The sequence below is a fragment of the Trichomycterus rosablanca genome, chromosome 13 (assembly GCF_030014385.1).
Source record: "Trichomycterus rosablanca isolate fTriRos1 chromosome 13, fTriRos1.hap1, whole genome shotgun sequence".
Lineage (NCBI taxonomy): Eukaryota > Metazoa > Chordata > Actinopteri > Siluriformes > Trichomycteridae > Trichomycterus > Trichomycterus rosablanca.
Genome location: NC_086000.1, coordinates 4,155,161 through 4,167,113, shown reverse-complemented (window position 1 = coordinate 4,167,113; position 11,953 = coordinate 4,155,161). Strand labels below are relative to the sequence as shown.

Genomic DNA, 11,953 nt, shown 5'->3' with positions numbered 1-11,953 from the left:
ATGAAGGTCTAGAAGATGACCGACTCAAACGGCAGCAATAGATGAGCGATCGTCTCAGACTTTACATCTACAAGGTGGACCGACTAGGTAGGAGTGTCTAATAGAGTGGACAGTGAGTGGACACGGTATTTAAAAACTCTCTGCAGTGCTGAGAATGATCCACCACCCAAATAATACCCGCTCTGTAGTGGTCCTGTGGGGGTCCTGACCATTGAAGAACAGGGTGAAAGCAGGTTAAAAAGATATGTAGAGAAACAGATGGACTACAGTCAGTAATTGTAGAACTACAAAGTGCTTCTATATGGTAAGTGGAGCTGATAAAATGGACAGTGAGTGTAGAAACAAGGAGGTGGGTTTAATGTTATGGCTGATCGGTGTATTCGGTCGACGTGCGCACACACACACACACACACACACACACACACACACACGGTTAATACCCAGCAACTCAGTGCAGGTAACATTTACAGGCAATGCACTGGAGGATATTATCTGTATTCAGTCAAATGTGTACAAGAGAAAGAAAGGCAGCCCTTTTTAAAGTGTGAATAAAGTTCTTTCACTATTTTGTGAAGCACTGTTTTCAGTTCGTACAGTTCACACACACACACACACACACACACACACACACACACACACTGCGACGTCATCCGATCCTCGACATGCATACGTATCATAGACAGGCGTAGACGCACAAACAGAAACTAGAAGTGCCCGGCTGCACCCGTAGCCAGGAACCTGTAGGGATGAAAAAAGTTTGTTTTCTCTTCCAGGCGGACGCCGCCTCGAAGACCCGAAGCGTCCGACTGCTTGGGCCTCCCAGTCCGGACGGCAGCTCTCATCCGATCTCTGCCGGTTTCTTCCCTGCCGCTGTGCCGCGGTCCCTCAGATCCACACGGGTACTCGCCTCGCACAGCCGCAGCTACTTTCCAGAGATGAACGTCGAGCAGAGAAAAGAAGCGCGGGTCTTTTATCGTCTCTCTTCCGGGCGTCTTCCGGACGTCAAAGCGCGGTGAGGCCGAAGTTACAGCGGCAGTACATCATGCCGCTGGAGTCCAGCCAGCTGTCCGAGATGGGGTCGTAGCGCTGCACCGCGTTCAGGTACGACGACCCGGAATGGCCTCCCACCACGTACAGGCAGTTGTCCACGACGGCCGAACCCACGCCTGTAACAGGTAGAGCCGTGTTAATACTTTTATATTATCACAGGCAAATCAAACACTTGAATGCGTTTAAAGTAAGGATCAGGGTTTGATCAGGGGTAGCTCAGTGGTTATAGTGCAGGGTAGTGATGAGAGGGTCGCTAGTTTGAGCCCCACCACTAACAAAATGCCACCTTTGGGCCCCTTAAATCTCAGTTGTTTAAATTGTATTAGGTCACAACTGTACTTGCTTTACATAAAAATGTCTATTATGCGGCTTTGCTACCGGTCAGCTGGGCTCCATCTAGCGGGCACAATTGGCAGTGCCTGCAGCAGACACAATTTGACCCTGGTCCCTGGTTAGCCGACCGAGGCAGGGATGAGCCCGTGTGTGAATCCACCGAAAAGCACGGGTCAGAAAGACAGGTCTGAGGGAGACGATGCATAAATAATGTGGCCGCACCTACAGACGTCCTGACATCGTGACTCATCTACGGCTTACCTGTGCGGGGTTCGTTCATAGGCCGGCATGCGGTCCACTGGTTCTGATGGGGGTCGTATCTTTCGATGCTGGACAAGTGAGACACGCCGTTGTGTCCGGCGACCACAAATATAAAACCCAGCATGACCCCCACTCCGAAGTTTATTCTCTTGTTAGCCATGGGCGCTACCATCTCCCAGGCGTCTTTACTGGGGTCGTAGCGCTCCACACTGCGAAAAAAAAAAAAAAAAAAAAAGCAAAATTTATTCGTAAACGTGTGTGAGTTGTTTTTTTTTATAGCTTCAAAACTTTAAAGCATGATTGCTTCACACACACCCCCAATGAGCCCGGCACAATGACGCCAACATTGCTTCAGACTTCTCAAAGAGAAACGATTCCCAGCCTGCAGTCAGAGCGTGCCGTCTTTATCTAAACGTTTCCTCATGAGGGAAATCTCGGTCGAGGTTACAGAACAACACAAGGATCTCTAGTGAGCCACGGTGGTTACATGGGTCTCACTGGAGAACTGTTCAGTTATTTCTTTTTTTTTTTTTTTTATAAATTTAGCAGGTCCAATTTCATCCCATCTATCATCCTCTCATTAGTGCGGATTCCTGCTCCTGATTGGGGCTGACGAGGCCGTTCCACGCCTCCTCCGAAACGTGCACAGCCAATCGACCGTCTTATCACCCACACTTGACGAGTGTAGCGTGGCAGAGTACCGTGCACGGAGGATCACACACTCCGCCACACCCCCTCCCGTCTCCATACAGGCACCACCAACCAGCCAGCAGAGGGCGCGACCGCCCCGTTCCTGAGAGAGCATCCCCTACGGTCTCAAGTCCCGCCCCCCACCCGGACAACAGGCCAATCGTTGTCCATAGCCGCCCAGTCTCGACCGTGAAGGCAGAGCTGGATTCGAAACGACGCTCCTTCGAAATCCAGCTCTGGTTGCAGCGCGTGTCTGTTCAGTTATTTCAGCGCTACGGTACATTATGTCTTTAGTTTCGCCCCTGCTAGCTTGTTTTTCAGGAGCACTGATCCTGTCTTACCTGTTCATGTGTGCAGGCCCGTAGCCTCCGATGGCATAGATGGTCCCGTTGAGCTCTGCGGTGGCGAAACAACTCCTGGATTTGGTCATGGGCGCCACGGGCTGCCACTCTTTCATCTTGGGTACGTACTTCTCCACCGACTGGAGGTAGTACTGGCCGTCGTAGCCCCCGAGCGCGTACAGCTCTCCCGCCAAAACCACCACCCCTAACGTGCTCCGGCACTCGGCCATGCGCTCCACGGACGTCCAGGTGTTGCTGTCCGGGTCCCACCTCTCCACGGTGCTCTCGTGCCGCCTGTAGCTGATGCCCTGGTGCATGTGGGTGGCGATGCCGCCCACCACGTAGAGCTTCTGGTCCAGGACGGCGACGCCGAACTCGCAGCGGGGGAGGCTGAGCGGGGCCAGGCCGATCCAGGAGTCTGTCTGAGGGAAGTACATCTCGGTGCTGCCGGAGAGAGGGGGGGTACAACCAGAGGTTTAACATCAGTATGAAATGACGTTAGTAATCTAGGTCTACGACTAATGTGCAAAACTGGTTAAGGGCCTCGCTCAAGGGCCCAACAGTGGCAACGTGGCAGTGGTGGGGCTTGAACCAGTGACCTTTTGTTTACTAGTCCAGTACCTTAATCATTAGGCTACAACCTCCCTTCTAAGTTATACCCCTTTTCCACCCAAAAAACCATGGTTCTTGAACCGGTTCTGTTCAGGTTTCTTAGAACCTTGGTGTTCTGTAGAGAACCAAGCCTGCGTCATCAACAGGGGGCGTTACTTAACCAAAGTTAAGAGCAGTAATATCATGGCGGAGCGTGTAGATCATGTGCGAGCATTTGTGCTGTTGTTACAGATGTTCGTTTTATGCAAAAAGCATCGATCAGCTATCGGTGATAAGAAGACGTGAAGTGTTTGTCTCAGTTGTTGTTTTCTTTAGTTCATTAATGTTTTGCGCTTCGGTTTCACCGCGACTCTCGGCTAAACACTAAAGCCCCACGACACGAACATCCATCTGTGTGGAATAACCATCAAATCTAGTCTAAAATAAAACATGTATCTGTGTTTAACTGGATTTACTTCACGTGTGTTTATGCAGCTCGGGGAGTTGAAAAAGCTTCACGCTTTATTTTTCACGTTAAGCGTTTTTCGTTCTGTCCGGGTCACTTTTATCACATCATATCACACAAATCACCTTTTTAAAGGCGCTTTAAAAATATCAGCGGCAAACTGGCTCAAAATGTGATCAGGTGAACTTTAAAAGATAAAAATGCAGCATTACGCTCCATACGAGACCCCAGCTGACGCCATTGTTGCTGTCGCTATGCTGTACAACATGACGCGCCCACAGGTTATGTCACGGTTCGGGCTGAAAAACCAAGTATCCTGTGGTGCCAGATTTTCCCGCTAGTTCGCTGTCTGGAACCTCTTTTTTCCGGTGGAAACACGCGGAACCGGTTCAAAGTCAAGTTCGGGAACCGGAACGGGCTCCGTTCCGCGTCGGTGGAAAAGGGGTATTAGTGTACTGTATAGACCACTGAAGTCGTGTCGTCATTTTGTAGGCCACGCCATGTTGTTATGCCCATATTTGGTAACCCGGGTCTAAGAGAAATTTTGAATTGGAAATATGAATAAAGATTTCGCAAATTGCCTGTAGTCATAAAAAATGTTCCAAAGCTGTTAGGTTTTGTTTTATGGAGATTCTTCTGTCTATTATCACTGGATCTTCTGAATTATGAAGTCGTTAAAGAGTCAAAATATGAATATTGCTACATGTAAGCTAATGCTACTGCGCACTGAATTGACGTCACTAGTCACTAGACTGGACGCCTCTTAATGTTTTCTTTTTTTTTTTCTTTTATAAGCCTCTTAAATAACCGCACGAAGCAGCGCGACTCACCGGTGTAACAGTGCCGTGATATTCACAAGTTTTACTTTATATTTTTAGTAGCTAGCTACATTAAAGTAGAAAGCGAGGATGGTTCAGTGTTACGCCTTCGGTTGTACTTAACAAAAGCGAGCCGCTCGTTCCGTTGATTTGATTGGTGTAGTTCAGTGACGTCTAATTAATGCGCAGTAGCGTTAGCTTTCGTGTAGCATTATTAGTATTACGACCCTTTAACAACCTCGTAATTCAGAGGATCCAGTGATGTACAGGAGAAAAATGTACACAGGACAAAACGTACAGGGTTCTGAACATGTTTATTTAGCACAGGATGCTTTAGATTTTTTAAAAACCCCGTTCATTTTTCCTGTAGGAAATCAGAGTCTCCAAATATGGGCATAACGAGGACTACAGAATGACGCACGACTTCAGGGGTCTATTCACAACAGCTACGATGATACTTATGTGATGTTAGAAATAATAATACAGACATTCCCTCACGTCTCTGCTCACCTTTCCAAAGTGGCGAAGAGTCCAGCCTTGCCTCCCACGGCAACGAGCACCTTAGGGGCGCAGCGCGGTCTCGTGGACAGCACCGTCTGGTAGGACAGCCTGTGCTCGGGCATGAAATGATACTTGAGGGCCTCGTTGAGGAGATGCTTGCAGGCGTGGTCGTCCCGGACGAGGTGATTGGCCTCGTAGAGCCGGGTGAGGAACTTCACGCTGAGCAGCGGCAGCCGCACGCAGTGCAGCAGCGGAGCCAGGTACTGCTGCCGCTCGCTCAGGTCGTACTTGATCCACGACTCCAGGGCGTAGAACACCGTCTCCTCCGTCAGCACCTTCAGGCAGTCGCTGGACACGATCTCGTCCAGCTCCTCCCTGGTCAGCTCGAAGAACTCCTCGGTCCGGCACACCTCCTCGAAGTTCTCGCAGATGAACTTGGTGGCCGCCAGGCAGAGCTCGTGGCAGCCGTAGGTCTCGGCGAAGCGCGAGATGCCGATGCAGTTGGCCGCGTCCAGCTGGCTCTCCAGGAAGCTGCAGCACTCTTTCAGGACCAGTTTGACTTGGAGGAGGTTCGCGGCCGGGAGGAGAGACTCCACCGTGTCTTGTGAGATGAAAACTGTCCCTGTGTAGGCGTATTCCACGATGGCCTGGAAAAGGAGGCGGGAAAACACAGATGAATTATCACTATCGCCTCACAGCAAGAAGGTCCTGGGTTCGATTCCCAGGTTGAGCAGTCCAAGTCCTTTCTGTGCTGAGTTTGCATGTTCTCCCCGTGTCTGTGTGGGTTTCCTCCGGGAGCTCTGGTTGCCTCCCACAGTCCACACAGAAAGGACCCGGACTGCTTGACCTGGGACTCGAACCCAGGACCTTCTTTGCTGTGCTCCAGATGAATTGTAATAGAACCTACCCTAAAATAAAACCCTAAAATGAACCGAATGTGCATCACCTGTAGTGCTGCTTCATCGATGCACTGGAACTCGACCTCCGAGGTCTCCTTCTCCGACAGGTTGCCCGTGAACATAGCCTTGAAGTACGGGCTGATGCTGGCCAGCACCACTTTGTGCGCATGGATCTTGGCATCGCCCACTCGCAGCACGATGTCACACAGCTCGTGGTCCTGGCGCAACAGCTGGAGGCCTTGCAGCAGCTGCTCCGAGTGGGGCCGCGTCAGAGTGGCAAGCATATAGGACTGGCCCTTCTGGTCCATCTTTAAGGGAAACACAACATTGATGGATTAATGACGGGTAGTACTGACCATGTGATCCCTTTTTTACCACACCTGTATCATGCAGCTGACTCGGTTGATACGGTTGCTAAGTAACAGTATGGCTGCTTTTAAATTTTGCCCATTTTGCAGAGAAAGGGGGCTCTTGGGTGGCACAGCTGTAAATTAGCCCACTACAGCTGGGTTCCAAACCAGAATTCGAATCCCCACTTGTGCTTTAGGCTGGTCGGGGCGTTTATACCGACAACTTGCTGTTATTTTTATGTTTTTACATTTGCGTCTTCCAGTCAGAGCCGATCCCCGCTCTGACTGAGGAGAACGAAGCTGACCCACGCCCCCTCTGACACGTGGGCAGCAGCCGTACGCATCTTGACACCTACACTTTGACCAGTGCAATGCGGATCGGCACCGTGTACGGAGAGACACACCCTGACAGCACTCTTTGTGCAGGCGCCATCAATCAGCCAGCAGAGGTCGTAATTGCATTGACCCACTACAGCTGGGTTCCAATCCAGGGTTCGAATCCGCACTGGTGCTCTTGACTGGTCGGGGTGTCTATACAGATAACTGGCTATTATTTTTATGTTTTTACATTTGCGTCAAGCACTGTACATCAGTGTCTTCTTGCAGTGGTCCTTTGGGAAGTGGAGTCTTCCTAATAACACTTTTTGGGACAGGATACAGGTTTGCACCTTAAAAGAATGTAAGCAAGTATTTGTTTTTAACACTTTGGCTGTTGGCTGTGGTGTTCTCTACAGCAGCGGTCCCCAACCTTTTTTGCACCAAGGATCAGTTTCATATCACGGACCAGCTTTTTTCACTGCAATGAGACGCTGCTCCCACCTAGTGGTGATTGGGGACAATAACACCCGAAGAGTATTGGAAATGTAATTGCTCTTGTAGTGATCTCTGATTATTTATTCTTTCTGTGCGGCCCGGTAATAAATGACCCACGGCACCGTGGTTGGGGGCCACTGCTCTACAGCATTATGTCTAAACTAATAAAAGACACTGAGTTTGCAGTGCCTATTTTAGGCAACCAACTGACGTAAACCTACGAGCTACTTTAGGTTCAAAGAACATAAAACAATATGATAAAATTGAATGGATAGAATCATTGAAGATTGTTTGCATGTGTTCCACCCTCACCCAACCCTGTGTGCCAACAGTAGGTACTGGGCTGTACATGCAGAGCACTGAAAAGGGTTTGTGCTATTATGCGAATGGAACAAAAGGTTATATAGTAGCCACAAACTGGTACTGTCCTAAAAAAAAAAAAAAAATTGGCCTCCCAAGCTAAATATACTGTATACTTAATAATAGAAACAAGTAACATTACAGCTTAACACTATTAAAATAATTAAATGAAATGAGACGTACGACATGATGGAACATAATGGAACTTCAATCATGACAGAGCTTGTGGATAAAGTGATTTGGTCTACAAATAAACGATAAATGTGCATACAAAAAAGCTGATGTCAAGAGTTTACATAGACTTCTAAGGGACATGTATGTCGTGGCAGACTTGTGACAGCCGAGGCTTCTTTCTTGCCAGGCAGCAGCCGAGCCTATGGCAATGTCAAGCTTGCTTGACTGTGGAAAATGTCACTTATGCTTTAGAAGCATCTAATTAGTCTCAGACCCATTTTTGGTGGGTCCTGAATTACATCTATACATCCATACATCCATTATATTCGGATTGTGCAACAGTTTGTGAAAGGCCCCTTCCTAATCCAGCATGACTGAGGTCATTAAGGACATGGTTCGACAAGTTTGGTGTGAAGGAACATCAGCATTCTGCACAAAGTCCTGACGTCAAGCCATGAAACACATCAGGGATGAACCAGAACACTGTGAGGCAGGCTTAGGAAGTTATCGCAGTAAAGTTATTACTCTGTTATAAGACCCATGGAATGAGAGTGAAGTGGCCAACAAGCTTATGGTCAGGTGTCCACATACATTCGTAAAAGTGTCCAATATGTGAAGTACCTGTTTAAGATCTGAGCGTGTGTGATGAAGCCCTGAGAGATGTCATTAGTGTAAACGACTCGCTTGTTGTTAGTTAAAACCTAGGAAACGTGATTACAGCCAGAGCAGCACATCACATTAATAACAGTTAATCAGCACTGCTTCTTTCTCTACAGGTCCTGGGTTCGGTTCCCAGGTGGAGCGGTCCGGGTCCTTTCTGTGTGGCGTTTGCATGTTCTCCCCATGTCTGCGTGGGTTTCCTCCAGGAGCTCCGGTTTCCTCCCACAGTGAGGTGAACTGAAGGTACCAAATTGTCCATGACTGTGTTTGATATTAAACTTATGAACTGATGAATCTTGTGTAATGAGTAACTACCCGTCCTGTCATGAATGTAACCAAAGTGTAAAACATGACGTTAAAATCCTCTACACCACCAGGAGGATTCGGCCGTTCTTATCTACGGAGGCTGCTCGGATTCTCGTCCAGTGTCTCGTCGTTCCAAAGCTGGACCACTGCCCACAAAAGTCCACCATCATACCTTTGAGACTGATCTCCTCTTAGCTACTCTGTCTTCACCAGATCCCTGTTAACCCATGGACTCAAGGAAGATGAGCATCAAGGCACTAATCTGTACTAGCACCCAGGTAGATCAGGTAATCAGCTTCTATTGACCATTAGGACAGTCCAAATAAGATGAAATACCAACTGTCCCCACAATGTATTTCACAACTGTGTTCAACGGCTTCCTGACAACCCATGTCCTGTATCGTGTACTCTTTGGGACAAGACAAGTGCCAACTTTATCCATAACCACTTCTACAAGATTAGTGTTATTAGATAGATAGATAGATAGATAGATAGATAGATAGATAGATAGATAGATAGACAGACAGACAGACAGACAGACAGACAGACAGACAGACAGACAGATGAACAAAGACAGATAGATAGACAGATAGGCAGACAGATAGATAGGTAGACAGACAGATATTTACATAGATACACAGACAGACATAAACAGATAGATATACAGACAGACATACAGAGAGATAGACAAACAGATGGACAGATATATAGATAGATAGACAGGTGGACAGATAGATAGACAGATAAATAGATATACAGACAGACAGACAGACAGATAGAGACAGACAGACAGACAGACAGATAGACTTTATTAATCCCATAGGAAAAGTCAGTTATTACAGCAGCTCAAGATACATTAAAGCAAAAGGTATTAAAGTACACAAGTATTGCTGTACAACACTGTGTAATTAAATAAATAGAATAACAAAATGTAGTGTGTAATATAAAAATTTATAATGTATATAATATATATAATATAATAAAGTGTCATTGCAGTAAATCATATCAGATGAGATATGTAAGATATGTAATTATACTGTTGTCTACGTGTAATACAGTAAAACATGTTAAAATAGAACCCAACACTCGTGGTTAATTGCTATAAATAATAATAAAATAATAATAATAATAAGCAGAGCAGGTCCGGCTGAACCGCGGTCACATCTAACGGCTAAAATTAGCTACCTGCCATGCTAACGGCTCGTGGCTAACGCTGCTAGCTACAACTGTTGCTAAAAATAAACACTGACAGGCTGTAAGCAGCGGCGTTAGCAACGCGGCCGGGCGGGCACGTCGACGCGCCCAGAGACGCTATAAACAGTAAAAATACTGTATCTGTGAATGCTGTACCTGTGTCCAGGGTCGCGGCGGGCGGGAGCTGTACTGAGAGCGACACTGACAGAGCAGAGTTACAGTGTAGAGCCTCTCTCTGCAAAACAAACAGCAACAGCGCTCCAGCCTGCGTCACTTCCGGCAGCACCGAGCGCTATGCTGTCACCCAGCTGACGAAAACATTAGCACTAGCGCCGTCACACAGACACGTTATAACGCATCTATAACTCCCTTATTACAAGCTATAAGCACTATTAGAATAGATAGATAGATAGATAGATAGATAGATAGATAGATAGATAGATAGATAGATAGATAGATAGATAGATAGGCAGGCAGCAGGCAGGCAGGCAGGCAGGCAGGCAGGCAGGCAGGCAGGCGGCAGGCAGGCAGGCAGGCCAAATATATAGACAGATAGACAAAGATAGGTAGACATACAGGTATATAGGTAGACAGACAGACATAGATAGACAGACAGACAGACAGACAGACAGATAGATCACTTTATAGGGCGCAGACAGATAGATCACCGAGCGCTATGCTGTCACCCAGCTGACGAAAACATTAGCACTAGCGCCGTCACACAGACACGTTATAACGCATCTATAACTCCCTTATTACAAGCTATAAGCACTATTAGAATCACGTTTTCCACTCTTATCCTTTCATCTTACAAGTCCTTCATGAAAATACCTCAACATGAGCTTGTTTGTCCTTCCAGTTCCAAAACCATAGCCACCAAAGTGGAGTCCCTAGCCTCTTTTGAGGGGGCTTTCCACCAGATTTTGGAGTGTGTCTGTAGGAATTTGTGTCCATTTAGGCAAAAGAGCACTCATGAGACCATGTATGTTTTCAGCATTCGGCAGAAACATGACATTACATGACAAAGTAAGAAGTAGTGTTTTTTTAAGGTCAGGCGACCCTACACAAACAGCTTTTGCAAGATGTAATATCAAGTGTAAACAATAGCAATAGCAACAAAAGGACAATTTTGATTTGCCCCACTGTGGTGGTTGTGTGTTTTTCTGTAGCCTTGTTTAGGTTTGTTTTAAATGTTTTGAAATCTATTGAATGTGGGTTCTAATTATGGACATGGTATTGTCTCAGTCCTTAGGTGTGCATCGTTTCTTGCTTTAGTGCGCTTGAATCTCGGTCAGGAAGCGTCATTCTGCAAAGGAAACAACCATTGCAGTGGTAGCTCAGTGGTTAAGGTACTGGACTAGTAATCAGAAAGTTGCCGGTTTAAGCACCACCACTGCCAAGTTGCCACCGTTGGGCACCGAGTGAGGCCCTTAACCCTCAATTGCTCAAAACGGTAAATCTAAACCACCAAATGTGCGACCACTGTTTTTAAAACGTATAGTGCCGTGGAAAAGGATTGTTCCATTTACATTTACATTTTCGGCATTTAGCAGACGCTTATCCGGAGCGTCCGGGCGGCACAAGTGGCTCGGTGGGTAGCACTGTCGCTTCACAGCAAGAAGGTCCACATCCCCATGTGGGGCGGTTCGGATCCTTTCTGTGTGGAGTTTGCATGTTCCCCCGTGTCTGTGCGGGTTTCCTCCCACAGTACAAAGACGTGCAAGAGAGGTGATAGCTCAGTGGTTAAGGTACTGGACTAGTAAACAGAAGGTTGCCGGTTCAAGCCCCGCCATCACCAAGTTGCCACTGTTGGGTCCCTGAGCAAGGCCCTTAACCCTCAATTGCTCATCGTGTTCCGCTCATTGTGTAAGTCGCTTTGGATAAAAGCGTCTGCTAAATGCTGAAAATGTAAATGTAAAATGTAAATGTGATTTAGAGATGCTAAATTGTCCATGACTGTGTTTGACATGAAACTGATGAATAACTACCGTTTCTGTCATTAATGTAACCAAAGTGTGTAAAACAAGACGTTAAAATCCTAATAAATAAATAATCTTTATTTTTACAGCAGAGAAGATGAGCGTTGGTTAAGTGAGGCTTTTTGTAGTCCTTCTGTGGAAGCGTTTCCTACAACTCCCAGAGTTCC

The 11,953-nt window shown here is 47.0% G+C and overlaps 1 protein-coding gene across 1 annotated transcript; it reads right to left on the bottom strand.

The window, feature by feature from the left end:
* Window positions 1–479: 479 nt before the first annotated feature.
* On the bottom strand, window positions 480–10,030 carry LOC134325248 (kelch-like protein 28). Its single transcript, XM_063007379.1, has 6 exons — window positions 9,964–10,030; window positions 5,998–6,258; window positions 5,061–5,698; window positions 2,676–3,119; window positions 1,645–1,853; window positions 480–1,166 (listed from the first exon to the last, which is right to left on the bottom strand). Exons 2-6 carry the CDS (start codon window positions 6,256–6,258, stop codon window positions 1,003–1,005), a joined length of 1,716 nt encoding a protein of 571 aa, XP_062863449.1. The 5' UTR covers window positions 9,964–10,030; the 3' UTR covers window positions 480–1,002.
* Between the last annotated feature and the right edge of the window lie 1,923 nt (window positions 10,031–11,953).